The 24,691-nt window shown below is 41.6% G+C and overlaps 1 protein-coding gene across 3 annotated transcripts; it reads right to left on the bottom strand.

Annotated features, from left to right (window-relative positions):
• LOC114033462 (ficolin-1-like) lies at positions 1 to 23,502 on the bottom strand. 3 transcript variants are annotated; one of them, XM_027848956.1, is made up of 10 exons: positions 23,469 to 23,502; positions 16,204 to 16,321; positions 15,044 to 15,157; positions 14,608 to 14,661; positions 9,441 to 9,476; positions 8,229 to 8,264; positions 6,302 to 6,429; positions 3,571 to 3,700; positions 2,671 to 2,805; positions 1 to 433 (listed from the first exon to the last, which is right to left on the bottom strand). In XM_027848956.1, the coding sequence occupies exons 2-10, from the start codon at positions 16,283 to 16,285 to the stop codon at positions 186 to 188; spliced, it is 963 nt and encodes a 320-aa protein (XP_027704757.1). In that variant the 5' UTR covers positions 16,286 to 16,321; positions 23,469 to 23,502; the 3' UTR covers positions 1 to 185. The 3 variants fall into 3 exon arrangements, with proteins under 3 accessions (XP_027704757.1, XP_027704764.1, XP_027704772.1); XM_027848963.1 differs by lacking the exon at positions 9,441 to 9,476; XM_027848971.1 differs by lacking the exons at positions 16,204 to 16,321; positions 23,469 to 23,502 and adding an exon at positions 15,911 to 16,073.
• Between the last annotated feature and the right edge of the window lie 1,189 nt (positions 23,503 to 24,691).

Here is a 24,691-nt window from a genome sequence, read left to right as displayed (position 1 = left end):
TGCCTTTAGAACTTGTGTAGAATTACCTTTAATGCCCTCCCCTCCCCAATGCAAGCAGCATCTCTGCTCCATCTTGCCCACACCCACACTATGGTTAGGAACAGCATCAACAATAGTTCTTTGTGTAGCTCCCTCCCCTGATAGTCTGGTCCTGAATTCTTTCAATAGCTGCAGAGTATCTGGGGTTAGACAGGCCTGAACTTCATTTCAGATATTTTGTAAGAATAATTGTACCCTTTTCCAGTCTTCCAGTTGATTCCATTGGCATAGCTTTCATGGTTTCCCTGGAAGTAGAGCCCATTGAGATTAGCAAAGTGGCATTTTCCATACCACCAGCCCCCCTTGAACATCTGGGCACAGTTGGATTTGTCTTCATCATTGTCTTGGTCCTTGGTGGTAAATGACTTGTTACTGTGGTAGGTCATTGAGTCACCTGCAGGGATTAGGGTACAACCAAAACTCTTAGTTGTCCAACTCTGTCCACCCCTATGATGTTCCAAAAGTACACAAAGGGAATTAGAGAAATGTGCAATAGGCTAGGCCCAGGGGCACCTGGGTCCCAGCCCTGGCTCTGTCATTGATTAATTGGGTAGCCATTTAACATCTCTGGGTAAGAAGAAAGATGAAGAGAGAGAAGAGAGAAGAGAGAGAGGGAAGGGGGAAGAGGAGGAAGAAGAAGAAGAAGAAAGAGAGAGAGAGAAATGGTGAAATATGATGAGGGATGATTTAGAGCTGGGAGGGACCCCAGAGGCTATCTAGTCTGAACTCTTTATTTTCAGATAAGGAAACAACTCAGAGTAGTTAATTGACTTGTCTAAGGTCACACAGGTCATAAGTTACAGAGGTGGGGAGAGAGCACTAGAAATGTATGAGAAAAGCAACATGGAAATGAGGTACATGATCTGATTCTTGAAAAAAATATAGAAAAGGCAGAGGTGAGGAGCAAGTGCAACCCAGGAAGAGGGGGAAGCTTGAATGAATATAAAGAAGCAAGAGTTAATATATTGAGTTCAGGGATCACCTTGGAATCCAGTCTGGCTGCAGTGTAAGGTATGTGATGGCCTAATATGAAATAAGGAGGTTGGAGGCAAGCTATGAAGGGCCTTGAATTTTAGACTAATGATTTTCCATTTTATGCTGGAGGCAATGGGGGCCATTAAAACTTTAGAGCAGGGGAATGACATGATCAAATTTATGTCTGAGGAAGAGTATTTTGAGAATGATGTGAAGAATGAATAAGGGGAGAGACTGGAGGCAGGGATACCAGTTAAGAAGCTCCAATAGCCCAGGTCAGAGGTGATTAGGGCCTGAGCTGGGGTGGTAGATTTGTAAGTAAAGAGAAGAGGACGGAATTGAGAGATGTTATAGAAGCTAAGTAGTTCAGTGGATAGAGTGCTGGGCTTAGAGTCAGGAAGACCTCAGTTCAAATCCAGCTCAAACATTTACTAGTTGTATGACCCTGGGCAAATCACTTAACCTCTGTCTATCTCCATTTCCTCAACTGTAAAATGGAAATAATAATAGCACCTACTTTTTACAGAGTTCTTGTGAGGAGCAAATGAAACAACATATATAAAGTGCTTAGCCCAATACCTGGAACATAGTAGGTGCTTTTTGCTTGTTCCCTTTCCTCTTATAGAACTGACAGAACTTGGAAACTAACTGCTCCAGAGATAGAAGAGTAAAAAGATTCAAAGATTTGGTTTTGAATTTGGTGCTCTGGGAAGATAGGGGTGCTCATGACAGAGGAAAACTGGGAGGAGGGCAGGTTTACTGGGGAAGAAGAAAAGTTCAAATTCTGGATATGTTGAGTCTGAAGTGCTAGTGGAGCATCTTGGTCCATTATGTGGGACTGGAGCTCACAGGGAGGATTGGGGCTAACTATATAGCAAAGATGGAAGCAAGCATTTATCAAGCACTTACTCTATGCCTCCAAGGGAGGCAGCTTTTTTTATGTTATCCAGGGCCTTTGTCTGCCCCCAAATAATCTATCTCCTATCTTCTCCCTACACTCTACATCCTCTCATAGCATTTCTGCAAGGCTCCCCTTTAGGGTACACCTTTCCCTAACCATCTCTTTCCAGTACATATATTGTCTAATCATCATCCTTCTTAGGTTTTCTTGTTTCTGGGGATAGACGAGCTATTCTAAAATGTGAAATCTGCCACTAAGCTTTGTGTTGCCATTATCCCATAATGATGCCATAGAGTGCCTCATATGGGCAGTGGGGCTGTAAGTTTCTGAGGGATAGACACAAGGGCCTGTGGCCTCCTCATTTTAATAGGTCATAACATCACATACCACTGGGACACCTTAGAGATGATCTCATCCAACCCCCTCTTCTTGTACATGGTGTAATTGAGGCTTGACTTGCCCAAGATACTGCAGTGATGGAGCAAGTATCAGAACCTAGGGAGAGTCTCTCTTGAGCTCTCTCAGAAAGTATCCAATGATTTTACATCCTTGGTATTGTGCCTAAGTCATAGGTTGTAGGGAGGCAGAAAACTCTGGCCAAGGAAGCAGAAATGGTAGTCAGAGTTGCAGGGGCAAGGTGGTGGAAAAGCAATACTTCTTTTTACTGGATGAGTCTTTGCGGGGATATTTGAATACATGACCTTTTATCCCTTCCCTGGGGCCCTCTACCTGTCACAGAAACATGGATAACCCACCTGCAGTCCCATCCACAAAGTTTCCCAGGATCAGCATATATTTTTCTGTCTCTCCCAGAATCTGGAATGATGCGTACTTGGCAAAGAAATGGTTGTGGTCAAAGTCTTGGAGGTCAATTCGGAGTTCATTGTTTCCTGTTTAGAAAGGGTATGAAATTGTGTTTTATTAGTCAATTCCTACTTCCTAAGGATACCCTACTGTCTCCAGACTGGACTATCTTTAGGGCTTGAAGTTTTAGGCCAGTTGCTTTAATTTATCACATTTCTATCTTCTTTATTCACTTCCCATTGATAGGGCTGCTAGACTTCTCCAACCCCCAGGGCTCTTGTGACAAGTTGAACCTATAAATGTTGTCCCCAAATTTGTCCATGAGCATAGTCTGTGCTTTTCCTTAGCCTGTCTACCATGTTTTCCAATTTCATTTATATAGACTGTCAATATTAGATATATTCATTCCCCCATTAGTAAGTATATCATCAGTTTTTGATACCTGTCTATGATTGTGAACTCACATTTAGCATGTGAATAGTTACATTAATATTTATAGAGAGTCTAAATTTCTATATTTGTAGGAAGTCTGTGTGAAGGGGAAAAAACCCTCATAGAAACAAAATGTGGCATATAGTAGATACTTAATAAGTATTTGTTGGATTGAATTGATTGAACCGAACTAAATTGACTAGAGATCCTTCTGAGCTAAGGGAGTGATTCTCTATTGGTAGCCTTCTAGTCTCTATGACAAATAGTAGGAAGATACTTTTGGGCAAGGGGACATTTTATAGCGTTCTTCACATCATACCATACAGGGACCACCCTACTCTGTATATGCCCTGTATCTATGGGTGAGGATCCTTTGCCTGGACCCAGGGGAATGTGGGTAGAGACGATGAATTTTTTACTCTGAGTTGTTAGGCGATGGAGGTTGTCATTCCCCATCCAAAATTCCCCTAGCTGACTGCCAAAGCCTCTCTTGTATGCAGCCCAGTCCCGGAAGAAATTCACAGACCCATCAGCTCGTCTTTGGAAAACCTATGGTGGAAAAAGAGGAGGGAACAGAGGTGGATATGTACAGTCTGGAAAAGAGAAGATTATGAAGGGATAGAGTATCTGTTTTTAAGTGCCTGAAAGGTTGAAGCATTAGGATTGCTCTATATCATCCCAGAGCAGAGGACCAGGAGCAGTAGGTAGAAGTCATAGAAAGAGAGAGTTTGCCTCAGTAGAACGTAGCCTGCCTTTGGGAGCACACAGACTTGACAAAGGGATGATTTGACTGAATTAAGAAGAAGAAAAGACTCAACAGACAGGTAAGCCAGAAGAAAGAGAGTGGAGCTGAGATGGTAGCAAGCAGCATGGTGAGAAATTTAAGCTATGAGTGAGTCTATCAAAAAATCTGGAGTAGGAGCAGCTAGGTGGCGCAGTGGATAGAGCACCAGCCCTGGATTCAGGAGGACCTGAGTTCAAATCCAGTCTCTGACACATAACACTTACTAGCTGTGTGACCCTGGGCAAGTCACTTAACCCCATTGCCTAGCCAAAAAACAAAAAATAAAAAACAAAAAAACCCCAAACAAAAACCTGGAGTAACAATGCATGGTGATGCATTAGGATCCAGAAGGGCAGCTCAGGGATCTGCAACTCTGAGGAGGTGAGATTCAGCACAAGAGACCAGATCAGAGGAATGTGGGAAGAACCTCTTTTGATTCCTTGCAAAACTACTTTTTTCCTTTTGCTTAGCTAGGTGTGTGAGCACTTCTTCCACATGCATTGCTTTCAACTTAGATCTTATTTACCTATTGTAAAACCCTGTTGGCTAGCAGAAATGCTAAGCTGGGTCCACATGTTCTTTAAGGCTTATGAATAGAGAGAAAATAAGAGAGGAAGTATTCTTGACTTTGAGGAGACAGAACATTGGGTCAGCAGCTAGTGATCTGGGGACTTTAAGCTCTTAGGGTAAAGGGGGACAACGTTGCTAGACCATGCAAGCCTGATGTATGGATTTAGATAATCCTAGAAATAAATTAGGAGCCTGTGAAAGTGGCAGGCTGTCAGGAGAGAAGCATGGATAAGAGTACTTTCCATTTCCAATTGATGGCCACCATTCTGGGAGGGGTAGGTTTGAAAGGAAGGCCTTTCTCCTTTGAGAGAGGAGAGAGTTGAAAGAAAGTTAGGCTTACACAGAAAGAGTGAGGATGGGATTTCCCCATCTCCTAGTACATGGGCAGCTTAGCCTGCCTTGTTGGTTACTGACACTTGCTGCCTACAGTGACTAGCAAAAAGGGTTCCATAGTTTAATGGGTTGTCTTGGGAGACAATGAGTTTCTTCTCATTGAAGGTCTTCATGTAGATGCTGGATGCCCACTTGTCTGGGACATGGTTGAAGAGATTTCTGTTCAGATATTGATTGGAGTACATGAAGTCTAAGGTCCCTTCTGATTCCATGATTCTGTGACTATGCTTGGAAGAATGAAATCCTCCCAGGGTCCTCTAGTTAACATGCTCTTTCCTAGACCATATGGTCGAAGACCTCTCCAAACTGAAGACTCTCCCACTAAACCTTAGGCAATTTCTTCTTGTTTTAGTTTGAGATTAGTTTTTCCTAGAGAACAGAAAACTAAGTACAAGACCTAATAACTTCTTTCAAACACATGATGATTATTATAAGGAACTCACTGACCAGCCATTCTCTATCACCCCTGAAGACAGAATAAGAGGAGACAAAATTCTATTGCTAAGGAAGTCAGGTAAGACCCACAGGAGACTTTTCCAATGAGAAGTGTTGTTGGACACTGAAACAGCCTGTAGTTGTGGAACCTCTTTTCTAGAGATCCAGAAACACTTTGGGGATGCTTGTTAGAATGAAAGGAAAATGAATTACAGCAGAGGTGTCAAACATGGTACCTACAGCCACATGTGACCCACAATATTCCCTAGTGTGGCCCAAACCAGATTAAGTTTTGATTAGGAAATATTTAACAAAATAAATAAAAATAAAATAAATCATGATAGTGTTAATATGTGGTTTTAAAAGTCAATATGTGAAAAGTTGTTTTAACATGTAATTGGTGGAAAATTTTTTTAAAATATACAATTTTTTTTTTTTAAAGTCAGTATGTGGCCTTCAATATATAGTGTACTGCTTCTTCTGTCTATTTGAGTTTGACATCACTAGACTACAGGATCAGAGAAGGTCTCATTCTCACTCTTGGTTTCTGGATTCTATTTTTTTTTTGGGCAGTTGGGGTTAAGTGACTTGCCCAGGGTCACATAGCTAGTAAGTGTTGAGTGTTTGGTCTGAGGCCAGATTTGAACTCAGATCCTCCTGACTTCAGGGCTGGTGCTCTATCCACTGCACCACCGAGCTGCACCTAGTTTCTGGATTCTAGATTCTATGAATAGCTACTTAGTCGGGAAGGTTAGTGATAAGAAAAGAGACCCTGAGCAGGTTCCTCACAAAGTGTGATTAACTGTGGAGTGTTAGCTCCCTGCACAGAACTACAGAATGTCAGAGCTGGAAGGGACCTTATCAATTATCTAGCCCAAATCCCTCATTTTAAAGATGGAGAAACAGAGACGTAGAGAAAGGAAGTGATTTGGGCTTAGGCCAGCCTGCTCCTGGAGGCAGTCACTCACAGTCCATCCCCCACCATCGGTGTCCATGTCACATAACACAGTCATGGGGGAGCAGTCATGGGGATAGACCGTGTACCAGCCACTCAGGATCTTCCCCTGGTTCACCAGATCCTTACAGGTTCTTGGTCCTGGAGAGAAGGAAATGCCAAATGATGAAGGAGGTAAATGTGGCTCAGGTTGAAAATACCTACACAAAACAAGGTGTACCCAAGACTTTTTCCTTGGCCTGCTTCTTTTTTTCTCTTTCTTTCTCTCTGTGGACTGGTCTAGTCCACTCCCATGGCTTCTATGATCACCTTTATGCAGTTGACTCCCAAATCTATATTTCTAGCCCTAATCGTTGCCTTGGTCTCTAGTCTTATATCCCCAAATGACTGACTTCCATTGGCACTTCAAAAACATGTTTATACCTGAACTCACTATCTTACCTCCTAAAGCTGCCCTTCTTTTCAATTTTTCTATTTTTGTTGACAGGGCCATCATTCTCATCTCCCTCACCACTCTGCCTACAATCAGTTGCCAAGTGTTGTCAATTTTGTCTCCTCAACATGTCTCAAATTCATCTCTTCTTTACTCATACAGCTACTACCCTGGTTCAGTCCCTCATTACTTCTGACCTAGACTACTGAAACAGCCTGACTCCTTTCTCTCCTCTCTCCAATCCATCCTTTATGCAGCTGCAAAATCCACCTTCTTAATGCACAGTCTGATTCTGTCACTCCCATGCTCAAAAACCTTTAGGGGCTCCCTAATGGTCATAAAAAAATGCAAATTCCTTAGTCTGGTATGTAAGGCCCTCCACAATATGGCTCCAACCTACCTTTATTTCACTCTAATATCTTTCATGTGCTTTTACTTTCTAGCCAAACTGACCCACTAACTATTCTCTGATCCCTTTCTTATGTGCATTTAAGAAGTATACTCCATGCCTGGAGCATACTCCCTGCTGTTGCAATCTTTCTCTATTAAGATCTTATATCTTATATCTCTTATGAAGTCTTCACATCCTTTATCTCTATATCCTTTACTCATTCCTGCTCCCTTCCAATGGAATGTGAATTCCTCAAGTTTCTTATAAGACTCTGTCTCCATCTTTCTTTTGTCCTTATCCTGGTTTACCTCATATCATACTTATTGATGTGCGTGTTGTGTCTGCACATCTGCTAGACTGCAAGTGTCTTGAGAGCAAGAGCTGTGTTGCTTTTTTTTTTTTTTAAGTTGTAACCTGAAGAGAAGCAGTGTGGCAAAGTGCACAGAGAGCTGGCTTCTGAGTCAGGTGGACTTTGTTATGCCTGACACAGCCTGGCTCTGTCATACTGGGCAGATCACTTAATGTCTTAGTGCTCTAGCCAACTCTCTAAGACTGTGAATGGAAGTGGAAGTGACAATCTGCATTAGAGGAGGGAATTTCCTCTTCCAGGAGTTCACAATAACAATGAAATCACAAGTCCAGTCCCTATTCTGACCTAGATCAAATTGTTCCGCTGGTGGCAGCTACCTTATACTCAGACGTAGTGCCCAAGACAAAATCATCAGTTCTGGAATTCCCGCCTTATAAACCCAAGCCTACAAAGTGATGGTGAAAGTCATTTCACCTCAGTTGTTTTAGAGGCCAGTGGAACTCTGCTGGTGCCTCTCTAGACCCAAGTATCGCAGAATGCCCTTCTTACCTGGGCATTATCCTACAAGCTGGTGCCCTATTCTTAGAGGGGCCACTCCCATAGAATTATAGATTTTGACCTGGAAGGGACCAAAAAGGCTACCCCTTCATTCTACAGATGAGGAAAAGGAAGCAGAGGAGTTAAGTGATTTGCCCAAAGTTACACAGGTGGTAAGTATCAGATTTGGGCTTTGGATTCATGTTCTCTCATTCCGAAGTTGGTGCTACCTTTCAGCTGCTTCTTCTGTAATCCAGGGCCACACTTACCATTCGTACACAGCATGTTTTCCAGATCCTTTGCCCCTGGAGGTGAAAGGAAAAATGGGGCAAAAGTTCAGGGGACCAAATGTGACACACAATGACCAGGATGTGAGACATGGGGTGCAGAGTCCATGTTAGCTCCCTTGATTTCACCCCAAGTATATGTATCAGAGCTACAAGAAATTGAGGAGGCTATTGACTTTTCTTCTTGGCCTCACCTCTCTTGGTAGTTCTCTGCTTTTCCATTTTTCTTCTACCTCTCAACAAATCAAGCACAGACCAATGCTCTCCAGAAGAGATCTCTGAGCTGACTTCAGTACAGGACTAATTCTCTCAAATAGAGAGAATGGCTTCTGATCTCCCTACAGCCTTTTAAAAATTTTGTGGTAATTCTTCCATGGGGTAGCTAGATGTATCAGTAGACAGGGTGCTATACTTGGAGTTAGGGAGTCCCAATTTCAAATCTGGTCTCAAATACTTACTAGCTGTGTGACTCTGGACAAGTCATTTAACCTCTATTTGCTTTAATCAGCTGGAGAAGGAAATGGCAAAACACTTTAGTATAGAAAACCCCATGGATAGTATTGGTGTCCTATGGTCCACAGGGTCATGAAGAGTCGGACCCAACTGAACGACTAAACAACAGCTCTTCCATAGAGGATAGGATGCTTCCTGGGCATTCAGGTCTGTTTTCTAAACTTATGGTCCTGGTGTCCTAAAGATCTTCCATTTCAGTTATTCTCTCCTTCCCTTTTAACAGCTTTGAAAGTACCAGGGAACAGCTGGCCAGGAGTAGGAAGCATGGGAGAGAGAAGGGAATAAGCATTTATATAGCACTTACTTTACTCCAGGTACTGTGCTAAGCACCTTGCAAATATTATCTCATCTGGTCCTCACAACAACCCTGGGGAGTAAGTGCTGTTATTACTCTCTTTTTACAGTTAAGAAAACGGAGGCAGACAAAGAGTAAGTGACTTGCTCAGGGTCACATAGCTGAGACTAGATTTTAATTCGGGTCTTCCTAACTCCAGGCTCAGAGCCCTATCCACTGCACCACCTAGCTCCTATGTCACAATGTCAGGATTGTACTGTGTAGGCAGGAGACGACTGCAACCTGGGGTCTGGGGAGAAAGGACCCTCTCAAACTAAGAGTTTTTTTTTTCTGTTCAAAAACAGCAGTCCAGACTTGTCATGGGTAATTATGAGGAGTATTCTCACCAAAGGATGATGACATCCCTGGGGCTCCTTTTTCTCCTGAAAGAGAGAAACAAATTTTAATTCTTGGCTGTTCTGGAGAGATCTTTCCCTTTTTGTTGTTCTGGGAATTTATTTTCTTGTTACTGATTATGACCAATAAGAGTTGCCAACTACACACTTTCCTGGAGTCTGTTCAGTTATGCAATTGGTGATAGGGGAAGAAGTATAATCCTATCTAACAACCCAGGTAATAAACTGCAGTGAAGTCAGGAAAATGAGCTCTCTCTTCTTTTCCCCTTGGTATCTTTGGTCAGTCATGTATTGGCTACAGCTTTAGATTTATTCTTTGGGGCTGTATAAAGGGTAGAGCAGTACTTGGTATGTTTTTGTTGTTTGTCCTTCGTTCCTGAAGAGGACCATGACATCAAGAAGATGTCATGACTTGCAAGTGAATTGGTTTTCAGGGAAGAAGGGCTGGGCAAAGTCACCAGCCTCACTTTCTCCTCTTGAGCCATCTGGTCCAGTGGCAAGATATAGATTCAGGATGATGGGAGATGGCCCTGGATGCAGCGGGAGGCCTTAACCTTTTTAAGCTAATGTCTTTCCCAGGTCTCAGTCTGTCTGAGGCAATGCCCATTCATTGATTAAGACTAGGGAAGATGAAGCAAAGAATGGCCTCTTTTACCTAGTCAATGAAATAAATCAAATCAAATCAAATCAAATCAATATGGGAGGGGAAGACCCTCAAGGTTTCTGGCCAAAACAGGAACAATTGCTATCTGCAGTCACTCTGAGTGTAGGTTAGGTTGCAAACAATGACCAACTGAGGCTTGGGAAGAACTTACTATTGGCCAATAAATGAGAGCCAGAGTGATTTGGGTTTAAGGCATAGTCCATAAAAAAGAAATCCAGCCTCCAAGAGTGGAGGGAGAGGGAGGAGGGAAGGAAGGAGGAAAGGAAGGAAGAAAGGGAGGGGAATTTGTATAGGGGGCAGATATGGAAGGATACTTTAAAATACATTTGTGGAAAGATAATTTTAGAGCTGAGTGTGAGTTCTTAAGTTGAAGTCAGGCCCAGAAGCGCAACCTTGGCCTAGATCCTAGTGACCTGAAGAGGCTGAGACTCAATCAGTGTACTTTGGCCCACTTCATTGGGAGACCTTGGGCAAGTATATCAGTTAACTGTTCATTGCCTCAGATAATGGGAATATCTAAGGACATTTTGTGCTTCTTTTCTATTTATGTAAGGTTATGCCCCCTTTCAGAAACTGACATTGCTGACTGAAAAGGAGTGTGAGTTGAATATGAAAAATGCTAAGAAAGCCAGATGAGACCACTTATTTAGGGCAAAGACAACCTCAGCGCATTGTTTCCCAGATACTCACTTTCATGTGATCAATGAGAGAACTTTAGAGTTAATAACTGATGAACCTTGAACCCCAGAATTCTTTATAAGTATTGGCCAAATGTAGAGACTTAGGGTTATACTTGTTTATGGCTTAGCCTGAAGAGATGAGGATATAGTAAGTATACTAGTTAATCCTCATAAGTTAGAAAAGGTCTCTCACTGAGGGTATCCAGCTCTGGAACAGTCAGTCAGTTAAGAAGCATTTATTAGGTATCTACTATGTGCCAGGCACTATGCTAACTGCTACGGATACAAAGAAAGGGAAAGAATAGTCCCTCTTCTTAAGGAGCTCACAATGTGGGGAAGACAATATGCAAACAACCATATACAAACACGTATAAATAAGAAAGAATGAAAAGAGAGTAGGCACTAGATTTAAGGAGGACTAGGAAAAGCTTCTCTTGGAAGATGGCATTTTATTTGTGACTTGAAGCCAGAAGGCAGAGATGAGGAGGGAGAGTGTTCCAGAAATGAGGGACGACCAGCCAAAATTCTCAGAGCCAAAAGATGGAGTGTCTTATTTGTGGAATAGCAAGGAGGCCAAAGAATACAGTGTGTGTATGTGTATGTGTGTGCGGGGGGTGTAAAGTATAAGAAGACTGGAAAGGTGTTGGTGGTGGGATCTAGGTTATGATGGGCTTTGAATGCCAAACAAAGGATTTTGTATTTGATCCTGGAGGTGATAGAAAGTTTATTGAATTTATTGAGGAGAGAGATGACATAGTTGGACCTGAGCTTTAGGAAAATCACTTTTGTGGCTGAATTGAGGGTGCACTGGAGTGAGGAGAGACTTGAGGCAAATAGTCCAGGTGTGAGGTGATGAGAGCCTGTGTTTGTATGAAAGCAGTGTCAGAGGAGAGAGGTGGGGCACAATTGAGAGATGTTATAAAGATGAAATTGACAGGCTTTGGCAATTGATTGCATATGGAGAGTGACAGATAGTGGGAAGTCCAGAATGACTCTTAGGTTGCAAGCCTGAGGGACTGAGAAGACAGTGGTACCCTTTACACCATTGACAGGGAAGCTTGAAAAGGAAAAGGGTTTGGGAGTGGGGGGAAAGATAATGAGTTCTGTTTTGGACATAATGAGTTTAAAATGTCTTCTGAACATCCAGTTTGAGATGTCTGAAAGACAGTTGGAGATGTGTGATTGGAGGTCCGCAGAGAGATTGGGGTAGGAAGGGTAGATTTGAGAATCATCAGTATAGAGATGGTAATTAAATCCATGGGAGCTGATGAGATCACCAAGGGAAGTAATATAGAGGGAGAAAAGAAGAGGGCCCAGGACAGAACCTTGAGGGATGTGTGTGGTTAGAGGGTGTGACGGGGAGGGAGAGCCAGTAAAGGAAACTGAGAAGTGATCAGATAGGTAGGAGGAAAACCAGGAAAAAGTGTTGTCCTGAAAACCTAGAGAGAAGAGAGTATCAAGGAAGAAAGAGTGATTAACAATGTCAATGGCCATGGAGAGGTCAAGGCGAATGAGGATTGAGGAAAGGTCATTGGATTTGGAAAGGAAGATTGATCTAAGGGAAGACTCTAGAACCTGATGGAAGAGAGGCTATATACTTTTCTGCCCTGACACCTGCTGCCTAAAAGGTGAAAACCTTTCAGGGTCTGGGCAAGGGAACAGACCTGGAGAATTTCTGCAAGTCCCAGGTTAAGGTTCTTTTCTGAAGCAGTAAACTCTACCCCAGCAGCCAAGAGGCCCATCCTAGCAGAGCAGCAGCCTGGCCCTGTAGTAGTGGAGCAGCCCAGCTTAGCAGCAGGGCCATGTGTCCAGCACATCTGCCATGCCTCACTACCAAGTGACTTTAAATTTAAATCCACTCTTCCTATGTGTGCTACATACATTTGAGGGAGAATACATCCCAGGTTATTGAGTGGAATGTTATGTAATTACTGTTCTTGCTTTGCCTTTTGAATAAGTGCATTTGTTAAGTTAACTGTGCCATCTGGGAAGTATGCTGGGCTTGGGAGCAGTAGTAGTAAGACTACACCTCAACACCTCCCCATCTTCTCACCACCTGCCATTCTCAAGGTTACTACTAGAACCATGAAAATAGTTATAGTAGCCGCCCCTCTGAGGACCCAACCTACTTATGTGGGTGAGATTAGGGAGTAAATCCATTATACATATAAAGGGAAACCCCATTATACTTATCTCAGTTAAATATATATTATATCTATTTGTACACCTGAATTATCTCCTTAACTTCTTGAGAGAAACGTCTATGTCTTATTTACCACTATGCCCTCAGTTTGTTAAATTCGGTCGCATTGAGATGGTTTAATTTTAGGCCTTTCTGGAGGTAGGAGATGGACTTTATGACCTCTTGTGGTTACTACAAGGCTTCTATGAGTGTATACTTCAGAAAGAATATAAATAGAGTCGATCTCATTCCAGGGTCCCTTCTTCCCTGATTCTTCTTCTATAATGCCTTGGTTCTCTATTCTCTGTATCCACCACCATCTTGTGTGCCTTTTATCTTTGACTACATAAAAACCAAACAGAAATTGGGATTTTGGGCAGAAATCTAAAGTATAATCACTGGTCTAGTACTCCTGACCTGTTCTTGCATCCCAATGGGGGTTCTGCACGGGAGGAAGCTGCATTTATTAGGTACTATGAGGCCTCAACAATACTTGTGTGAGTAACTATGTGTGTGAGTGTGTATGTGTGTGTGTGTGTGTGTGTGTGTGTGTGTGCGCGTACATGCTCAATGATTCTTGGGAGTCTGTAATTATTGTACTCTCCCTCTTTAAATAATAGATATATCTCAGCAAAGAAGGCTACAAAGGGAATTTCTAAAAAGACAGTACCATTTTCCCTTCAACTTCCATTATAAAGTTGAAGATTCTTCTGCACAGAAAAAAATATCCAGTGACTGAGTTGGAAACTCTTGGAGAGTAAAGGGCTAAGTTGGTGATCAGCACTATGACATAATGGGTGTTGTACTGTAGATCAGTGGTGTCAAACTCAAGAAACTGGTAACTAATATGTACATAAAGCTCCCTGTGGGTCACATGTTGACTTAGTTTTAAAATGTAATATTATCTGTGTCTTATTGTATTTTTATTTACTTGATTACATTTTAATCTGGTTTGGGCAGTATTTGGGTGTGTTGTGGGCTGTGTGTTGCTGAAGTTGATCAGAATTGTCATGTAGCTCCAAGAAAAGTTTTAACTTTCTTATCATTTCCTGACACTAAAATCTCTTCTGTATCTGGGAGCCCTCCTTTCCTCCTTTGACCTGGGTATTCATACTCCAAACTCTTTTATAACTGTACCATTTAATGAAGAGGAATCTGTGGATGTCTGACAGAGCTAAGTAGCAATACCTCACTTAACCAGTAGGTGTCACACTCTCATACAATGTCTTCTATCCTCCAAACAAATTAGAAATGTTAGATTCTGTGAAACAAATCAGTTCCCTACTTTTTCAAGGATGATGGTTTGACAAAATGCAAAACAAGTTGCCATATTTGTACTTCCTTTTTAAAAGTTCTCCCCTTCCAGATCCAGAAAAAGCAAATAACAGCTCAATCTGGGATTGGAGCAAAATAAATTCTCCCTTCGACTCTACCAAATTTTTCCTTTTTTAGTGATATACAAATCGGTCATCCCTTCATATCACAAGGCATTTTGCCAGAAGTTAGTACAGTGCCTCACACAAATAAGGCACTTAGTAAATGGGTGATGAATTGAAATACTGTACTGAAGGTAATGAAGAACCTCTGTTATTAGGTATATATCAAAGATGCTGAGGTATTGTTCTCTCTTACCTTTGCTTCCCATTGGGCCAGCTTTGCCTGGGTTCCCTGGAGGACCTTTCAGTCCTGCAAACACAAGGATGAAAGCTTGGGTCCTTTTAGGAGAGAGATGAGACTCCTGACTATCACTTAAGTGGGGAAGGAAGGGGCAACCTTAGCTCTTCTGGACCCAAGGATGAAGACCTAGGCTGCCCTTAGCCTAGTTTGAGTCCAAGGACAGGAGTGGAGATGCGGATGGAGATAGGAGAGCTCCGCAGAACTGAGCTTATTGGGCTAGGGACAGGAGGGAAAGGATGGACACAGAGAGATCTTTTATTATCAGTTTTTTTCTCTTCTATTCCTTTTTCTCTTCTCCCTTTTACTCCCTCCCTTTCCTCCCAGTCTCTCTCTTTTTATTTCTTTTTCTTCTTCCCTCCTTGGTAAAGGCTCTTCCAGGGCAACTGCATACCTCTTTCTCCAGCAATGCCAGCTTCTCCTTTGGGTCCTGGGGCTCCAGGAGCTCCTGAGCACCCTTGGATCATGAAGATCTTCTCTGAGGATTCCAGACCTACCACCTTCACCTCTGAAATATGCAATGAGGGCCTAGGCTCAGGCTGAGAGGCCCAAGAAGCTGCTGCCTTCTTCTTTAGATGGTAGAAGCAGCAAAAAAGACCCTGCCTGAAATAACTGTGTAATTCCCAGCCTCAAGTCTTCACATTGTGTCTCCAGCAGGGAAGAAAAATGAGTAAATACATGATTCATGGTAATGTTTTTAATTTTACTATTAAAAAAGCTATTTATTTATTCATTCATCCATCCATCCGTCCATCTATCTATCTATCTATCTATCTATCTATCCATCCATCTAACTTTGAGCAATAATTACCTGAATCAAAATTGTGAGGAAAGAAAAACCTTGACTGAATTTCATTGTACCTGCAAACTTTAGAAAATTTACTTATATGTACCATTCACTTAACCAATACTTATTAAAGGCCTCCTATACTCATTGTCCTAATAAGCGGAAACCTTAGATCAAATAAATAAGTGTTAGAGTTGACAATTGAGTGTAATCAAGATCCTCTGAAACTGTTAACTTTTCAGTGACACATATATAGACAACTGGTGACCTTCATTTACACAATAAAAAGTTGTGCATGTAACGGATTACATCATATGCACACAAAGAAAGCCTGTTATTAGAAGAGTCCTGTGGGGAATTACTTTACAAAGTGATGGATCCTTTTGGAAAATAACTGAGCAGAAGGACAGGATGTTTCTATCCACATGTGATCTTTTTAGTCAGCCTGGATTTTTGTGGATTGGGAATTCTTACCTGCATGGTGACACTGGCCTCAGCAACAACCTTTAGAGTCAATTCAGTCTTGCAGGCTGTCACTTGAACCCCCATGAAACTCTTCAGACCCACTAATATCTTTATTGGCAGCGCTACTCCTGGGCTTTCTGGTCTGGGAATTCAAGGGAGATCCCAGGGACATGGGGGAATTTTACCTGTCCCCTGTCATGAAGAGGAGATGAAGACTTATTGTTCATTTCTCTGTGGTTCTTCCTGAAAGAGAGTTGTCCTTGGAAGTTAAATGTAGCTGTAAAGGAATTACCCTTGCTTACCTGGGCATGAGTTTTCAGCCTGGCACAGAAAGGTGAGGACCCAGAAAAATCCTACCAGGAATAGCTCAATTGACCTCTTCATGTTTGGGGGTTCTTCTTGGGTGTCCAGTGCTCTTTTCTATGTCAAGAGTTATAATAGCCTCTGAGCACCAGGATGAACTCCTCCCTGATTTCTTAGCCCTGCCCACTTGCCAATTGGTTTTCCTATCCTGCTTAGATAGCTCCAGGCTACATGGATGAGAGACCCTTCAAGATATAAGCCCTTGGACTAGTACTTGGATAGCCTGGCAGTCAAAGGTGATGAGAACTGTGTTTTGTTAGAGTGAGTGGACTAACCTTTTAGATCCAGTGAGATAAAGGAGTAAGACATTTGGGAAGTGGAGGAAAGGAAAGCCTTCCTTGGTCTTTCTGAATCCCCTCTCCAGTTTTCTAGCTCTCCTTCTTGTGTTGTCTTTGACCATTAGAATGTAAGCTCCTTGAGGGTAGGGAGTATCTTTTTTTGGGGGGGGGTGGTATTTATATTTCCAGAGTTAAACACAGGCTTGGTACATAGTAAGTGCTTAATAAATGCTCATATTCTCTCCATGCATATGCATACATATACATATGTGTATATTTAATATATTTACATATGTGTACATGTACATGTGTCTTTTCTTAATACTAAACTTCTGTAATATTTGACTCTTTTGATTACCTTCTTCTGGATTCTCTATCCTCATTAGATTTTCATGACACTTCCTTTTCTGGATTCTTCTCCTATTTGTCTGTCTGCTCCTTCTCAATCTCTTTTGCTGGTTCTTCATTCATGTCATGCTAGCTAACCTTTAGTATCCCACAAGTCTCCGTCCTGAGCTCTTTTCCTTTCTCCCTCTGTGCCAGAGATTCTTTAGCCTTTTTTGTGTCATGGACTCCTTTGTCAGTCTGGTGAAATCTATAGAGCCCTTCTCAGAATAATGTTTTTAAAGGCATAAAATAAAATACATAGGATTACAAAGGAAATAAAGTATATTGAAATGCAGTTGTCAAAATAATAATAATAATGATAATAATAATAAACCCAAGTTCACATACACCATATTAAGAACCTCTGCTCTATACTCTATCTTGCTTTGTTTATCTCATCAGCTCCCATGGGTTCAATGATCAATTTATATAGATGATTTCCAATCTCTGTATTCAGCCAGAGTCTGTCTCCTGAGTTATGGTCATGCATCACCATATGTTTCTGGGACAGCTCCAACTCTCCAGTCTCCTATGATGCACTGCAAGCTCACCATGTCTCAAACAGAACTCATCATCTTTCCTCCTCAACCCTTCCCTCTTCCCAGGTCCCCTGTTACTATAGAGGACAATACTGTCTTCCTAGTCACCCAGGTTCACAAACATAGTGTCATCCTCAGCTCTGCAATCATACTCACTCCATATATCTAATCTGTTGCCAAATCTAATCATTTTATCTTCACTACATCACTTGTATACATTCCCTTCTCTACATTCATACAGCCACAGCTCTTATTACTTCTCTCCCTCTCTTTTTAAACTTTGTTACCCTAATAATTAATTATTACTTCCCTTCTGGACTATTGCAATAGCTTTCTAATGGCTCTCCCTGTCTTAAGTCTCTCCTGTCTACATTCTATCTTCCACTCAGTTCCTAAGACAATTTTTCTAAAGCACAGGTCTGATCATGTTCTCTGCCTCCTCTCCTCATCCCCTACAATGATTTCCTGTGAAACTTTATCACTTCTAGCATCAAATATGAACTCCTCTGTTTGGCATTTAAAGCTTTTCATAACCTGACCCCATCCCCCCTTTCCAATCTTACATTTTTCTCTTCTCCGCCAACTCTAGGTTCCAGCAATACTGGTTCACTTGTAGTTCCTTGACCTCCTCTTTCCATGCTTTGCGCCAGCTATCCCCCAAGGCGAGAATGTCCTACCCCTTCCTCTCTTCCCACCCTTATCTTCATTAGCCTCCTTCAACTCAGCAGCTCTGATCCCAGCAACTTCTGGAGGTCTCCCTTGATTCCCCCAGTTGCTAACTCCTTCCTCTCTGAGTGACTTCCATTTCCTCTGTACAGGTATCCTTTCCACATTGTGGGGATTAGGAGTAAGGCCCTTGCCTCCCACCTCCCGACCTGAAGAATCCATGTAAAATTTTTTGGCTCTCCCTGTGTACCAGAGAAGAAGTCTGAATTATTATGGTGTTAAAAGCTAAGATATGTTGATAGTATACAATACTATACATATATTCTATGCATTTCTGAGTTTCTAAACTTTTTTTGTGTCATTGGCTGGCCTTCATGTGTTGTCTGTGGCTTCTGCAAAGCTCCCCCCAAATTCTCATTAATTTCTTATGCCAACCTGTGATATATTGAAACTGCAATGGGGAAAGTCACGAGGTGGAAGGGAAAACTGTATCTATCTTGTATCTACTTAGTTGTTTCCATATTATCTCCCCCATTAGACTGTGAGCTCCTTGACAGCAGGGACTGTTTTTGCCTTTCGTTGTATCCCCAGTACTTAGCAGAGTGCCTGGCGCATAATAAACACTTAGCAAATGCTTACTGACTGACTAATCCAGCACTATGGGATGGAGTATAGCTCTATGGTTGATAAGACTAGGGGTTTTCCCAAATCCAAGAAGATATATTTTGTCAACATAATTAAACTTATTCTTAATGATTTGCATTTAATTTAGTTTCAAACAGCAAAATATCATGACAACTCTTCAGTCACTCCTTTTAAGCCTCCAGTAGGATTCTTTATTCGTTCACTTTCATTCACTAATATAGTTGTAGTTAGTGTCCATTCTGTTCTTCTGGTTCTATTTCCTTTCTTTTCCATCTCCCTACTTTCCTTTTCATGAAGGTCTTTTCAAATTCTTCATAATTGTTGGTCTTAACTGCATTATAGTATTCTATTATATAAGAGGCATATAGTAGAGTGTATAAACTCAGGAAGTCTTGGAGTTAAAAGGATCAGGGTTCCAGTCTGTGATAATAATAATAATAGCTAACTAACATTTATATATCACTAACTATGTGCCAGGCACTGTGGCAAGGGCTTTACAATTATCATGTGATTTGATCTTTGCAACAACCCTGGGAAGTTGTTGTTGTTCAGTCATTTTCAGTTGTTTCCAACTCTTCATGACCCCATTTGGGGTTTTTTTTGCAAAGATACTAAAGTGGCTTGCCATTTCCTTCTCCAGCTAATTTTACAGATGAGGAAACTGAGGCAAACAGGGTTAAGTGACTTGCCCAGGGTCACACTGCTACTAAGTGTCTGAGGCAGAGTTGAATTCAGGTGTTGATCTTATTATTATGCCCATTTTACAGATGAGGAAACTAAGGTTAAAGTGATTTGCCCAAGGTCATACTCCTAGTAGGTGTCTGAGATCTTATTTGAACTCAGGTTTTCCTGACTCCAGGTCTAGTGCTCTATCTGCTACACTATCTAGCAGTTACTCAATTTTTTCAAGGCAACTAAGACCGCAAGTTTCATTTGGTGGAAAATGGTTCCATTTTTGCACAAGGAATTCACTACTACCCAATCAAAGTCATGGTACTCATGGTCTGCAGACCTCTAGGCCATTCCCCTTCCTTATTCAGTGAGTTCAGTACCTCAATGTGTTTAGCCCACTGGGTCATTGTTTCAGCCCTAATGGTTCAGAGTGAATGTAAATAGCAATTGTTTCTGTTTTGGCCAGAAACCCTGAGGGTCCTCTCCTCCCAGATTGATTTTTTTTTGGACTAGGTAAAAGAGGCCATTCTTTGCCTCATTTCTTACCTTGGGTGGTCCCTCAGTCAAACTGAGACCTGGCAAAGACCTTAGTTTACAAAGGCCAAGCTCTCCTACTGGCTCCAGGCTTATCTCCAGTTCTCCTGATCTATATCTTGCCACTGGGCCCAGATGGCTCCAGAGGAGAAAGTGAGGTTGGTGACTTTGCACAGCTGTCCCTCACAATTCACTTGTAATTCATGGCATTGCCTTTTTGATATCATGGTCTTCTTCAGGAACAAAGGACAAACAACAACAACCTGGTTCACAATTTTTCCCTCCTCCCCAGCTCCTGCCCTCATTCTTTGGACTTCAACATACATATTGACTTTCCCTCAAATACCTTGACCACTCGGTCTCTCAACCTACTCACTTCCCATGACCTTCTTACTTACGTCTCCATTCCACATCAGTCCTACACAAAGATGGTCATATCCTTGATCTTGCCATCACTCACCAATGTACCCTCTCCATGTTCAAGAATCTGAAAATATCCTTATCTGACCATCGTCTATTGGCTTTCTATCTCTTCCTCTGCCTTCCCTCACTGAACCCTTACTCTTCATGCACACTGTGATGTCTAATCCCTTCATCCCTCAGTTGTCTTCCAGGTCATTTCCCTTCCACTAGCTACTCTCTCCTCTTTTCCCCATCTTGACCTCTTGGTGAACTAGTTCAACTCTATACTTTCCTCTTCTCTTGAGTCCCTGGCCCCCTTATCATATCACTGATTGTACCCTGCCAAACCTCAGCAATGGATCATTCCCGTCATCTGTTGCCTCTTCTCCTACACACACGCTGTTGAACAAAAATAGAGAAAACACGCAACTGTTCTAAGTCTACTACAAATTTATGTTGTATTACTCCAATTGGGACCTTACTGCTGCTAGGCAATCCTATTGTACTTCCCTTATGAACTCACTATCCCACTCCCATAGCAGCTTTTCCAAGCCTTTTCATCCCTGCTCAAACCTCCCGGGTCTCCCTCATTTCCTTTAATGTGTTCAAGTGAGAACCTTGCCTCATGTTTTATAGAAAAAAAATTGAGGCCATTCACTGTGAATTCCCTTTTCTCTCTTTCTAATCTCGTATCATTTAGATGACTTCTGCCACTAACTCTTCCTTCACCCCATCTCATATTGAAAGGCAGAAGTTTTTAAAGGACTTCCAAAGCCAAGCAGAGGATTTTGTATTTTATCCTAGAAACAAAGGGGGAGCCACTGGAATGAATCTTCATGATCCAGGGAGTAACATAATCAGATTTGTGCTTTATGAGCATCATTTTGGAAACTGTGGAGGATGATCTGAAAAAAAAAAAAAGAAAGAAAGAAAGACAAAAAGACCAATAGAGGATTGGGAGGCAGGGTGTATTGCAATAGTCCAGGTATGAAGTAAAGAGAGCCTGGACTATGGTAGTGGTCCTATGAGTATAGAAAAGGGACAGATGTGAGATACACAAAAATCAAGAAGACTTGGCAACTAATTAGATATAAGGAGTGAGAAAGAGTGATGACTTAAGGATGGCTCCAAGGTTGTAAATAATGTATTTAACTCTATTGTGGAGGAGGTAATGACTTTTTTTCCATTCAACAAATACAAGGAATTATTATGGAGAGGATGGGTATACTTGGCTACATTAAATTAAAATATTTATATAACAAAAATTAAAAGAAAAAGGATTGGGAAAGAATACAGCAAATATGATAGTTTTTTTGCACTTGATAATATTTTAGGTTTTTCAATTACATGTAAAGATAGTTTTCAACATTCATTTTTGTAAGATTTTGAGTTCCAAATTTTTGCCCTCCTTCCTTTCCTTTTCCCTTCCCTGAGATCACAAGCAATTTGCTATAGGTTATACGTGTTCAGTCATGTTAAACATATTTCCACATTAGTCATGTTGTGAAAGAAGAATCAGAACAAAAGGGAAAAACTATGAGAAAGAAAAAGCAACAACAACAAATGTGAAGATAATATGCTTTGATCTGCATTCAGACTCCTTAGTTCTTTCACTGGATGTGGATTGCATTTTCCATCACAAGTCTTTTGGAAGTGTTTTGGATCATTGTATTGCTGAGAAGAGCTAAGTCTGTCATAGTTTATCATCACACAATGTTGCTCTTATTGTGTATAATGGATTCCTGGTTCTTCTCACTTCACTCAGCAATATGATAGATTTTTTTTTAATACCACTATCTAAAATATATAAAGGAATTATTAGACATTGATGAAAGTAAAAGCCTCCATTTACAATGGATAAGTGGTTAGAAGACAAAGTTTGGAAAAGAGAAAAATTATTAGTAATTTTGTAATGTTAATGATGCTTAACTTTATTATAAATCAAAAATATGCAAGATAATCTTTACATAATTAGAAAGAATAAAATGCTATTAAATGGAAAAAATATGCAAAATAAAAAACTGTGAGGTTTCATTGCAAACATACCAAATTGGCAAAAAATAATTAAAAATAACAAAATTCTGTGCTAACAGGGCTATAGAAGAACCAGCATAGTCATTCATTGCTGGTGGAATTGCAAACTTGCAGAATTTTTAGAGGAAGAGCAATCTGACAACATGCAGTAAAAGTTAAAAAAAACATACCCTCTGACCTACTAATTCCATTGCTTTATGAGAGTATTGTTAAAACAACAAAAATGCTTAAAGATTGTTCAATGGTTGTATTATTTATAATAAAAAAACCCCCCACATACACATAAAAGCCTGGAAGTACCCTAGAAGTTCAGAAACAAGGTTAAAAACTAAATGAATTATGGTAAAATTATGCAATAATATTTTTGTTTTTGTGAGGTAGAGGGGGCTGAACCTGTGATTTCCTCTCAATCAGTCAATACACATTTATTAGGCAACTATTATCTGCCAGGCATTATGCTAAGCAATGATAATTCAAGAAGAAGCAAAAGACAATCTCTGCCCTTGCAGGAGCTCACAATCTAATGGGGGAGACATCATAGAGTATATGCTCAGACCAAATTGCCCTGCTTGCTGTTCTTTCTTTTGTAAAAATAAAATTTTGAATAACATTTTATTTTTTCCCGTTTACATGTAAAAACAATTTTTAACATTCCTTTAAAAAATTTTTGATTTCCAAATTCTCTCCCCTCTTCCCTCTCCTCTCCCTGAGATGGTAAGCAATTTGATGTTATACATGTACAATCATGCAAAATACATTTCCATATTAGTCATGCTGTGAAAGAAAACACAAACAAAAAAAAAACATGAAAAAAAAGAGTGAAAAGTGTTTCAATCTGTGTTCAGACTTGCTGTTCCTTCTCTATAAACTTTCTATTTTCTGTTTGGTTTTGCTCACATTGTACACTCCTTCACCTTTACCTCCTATAACCCTTAATTTTCTTCAAAACTCAGCTCAGTTGCCGTCTCATACAGGAAAACTATCCCTGTGCCGGTTGGGCTGTGCACTCTCCTTCTAACAGGAGCAGGCTGCCAGGGTCATACTCACCAGTCCTCGGAGCCCACCCGGATAAACACAGAGATGAGCCGATCAGGAGGTGCAAGCACTCGAACTTTATTCAGAGACCATCACAGCAAGGTCAAGCAGGAAAGCAAGAGCAGGAGCAAGAGAGCAGGAGCAAGAGAGCGAACCCAATCCTACCGCCCCTTATATACCTTCCTAGCCCCTCCTCCTCAGCCTGCCTACTAGTGATTGGTTGTAGGATCAGATACCGGAAGGGGATGTCTGGGGTTAGCACTGCACCAAGGGAGAGGACGTGACAAAGGAAGCTAGGCCCGGATACCGGAAGGAGGCGTCTGGGGTTAGCGCTGCACCAAGGGGGAGGACGTGACAAAGGAAGCTAGGCCCAGATACCGGAAGGAGGCATCTGGGGTTAGCGCTGCACCTAGGGAGAGGACTAGACAAAGGGAGCTCATTCTCTGCCATCCCACTCCCACGTGGCACAGCCCCCTGCCTCAGGAGCACATGCTCCGGCTACTTCCCCGTATCCAGTTCCTATCCCAGTTCCACAACTCCACATGGCACAGCCCCCTGCCTCGGGAGCGTAAGCTCCGGTTACTTCCCCGTATCCTGTCCCTGCCCCATCTTGCCACATCCCCCATGTGGCACGTAGCCAACATCAGACAATCCCTCACAATTCCCCCTTTTTGTTTAATCGAGGGGGCGGAGACGGAGTCTCAAGACTAGGGTCTCGGTTTTGAGTGCCTCTATTGAACCTCTAAGAATCCTAAGGAAACACCCTAATATAGTGGGTAGTAACAGTAACAGTATAAATGCAAAAAGAGCTATAAATGCCCAATGGGTTATAAGGGAGGGGATGGGGAAAGAGGTATGCTTAATCCAATTGCTAAGGTGATGAACAATATCATCAGTCTCGTGCTGGGTCCAAGTGTCAGATATGTTCCGTGCCAGTCTAATTAACACCCGCAAAGCCTGGAGTTCGGAGGAAAGATTTGTAGCTTGGATCTGGGAAAGGGTACGGGTATCATTACACCAAATAGAAAAGAAAGGGAGAGTGTCATTTATGCTTTGTGAAAGGGCATCGCAAGTGGCGTTATGGTTTAAGGGTGTTACACAAATGGATCGATATCGGCCATCGCATGGCAACTGCTGTCTCAATTCCAGCCACATAAGTTCATTCCCAATGTCCTGGGTAGCCAATGCTATTTTTTGAATCTGCTCCTCCAGCTGCTGATCAATATCAGCCTGCA

This window comes from Vombatus ursinus, unplaced genomic scaffold (assembly GCF_900497805.2).
Source record: "Vombatus ursinus unplaced genomic scaffold, bare-nosed wombat genome assembly UNPS02000580.1, whole genome shotgun sequence".
Classification (NCBI taxonomy): Eukaryota; Metazoa; Chordata; class Mammalia; order Diprotodontia; family Vombatidae; genus Vombatus; species Vombatus ursinus.
The sequence above is the reverse complement of the archived record's forward strand: the minus strand, read 5'-3'. Positions and strand labels throughout refer to the sequence as shown.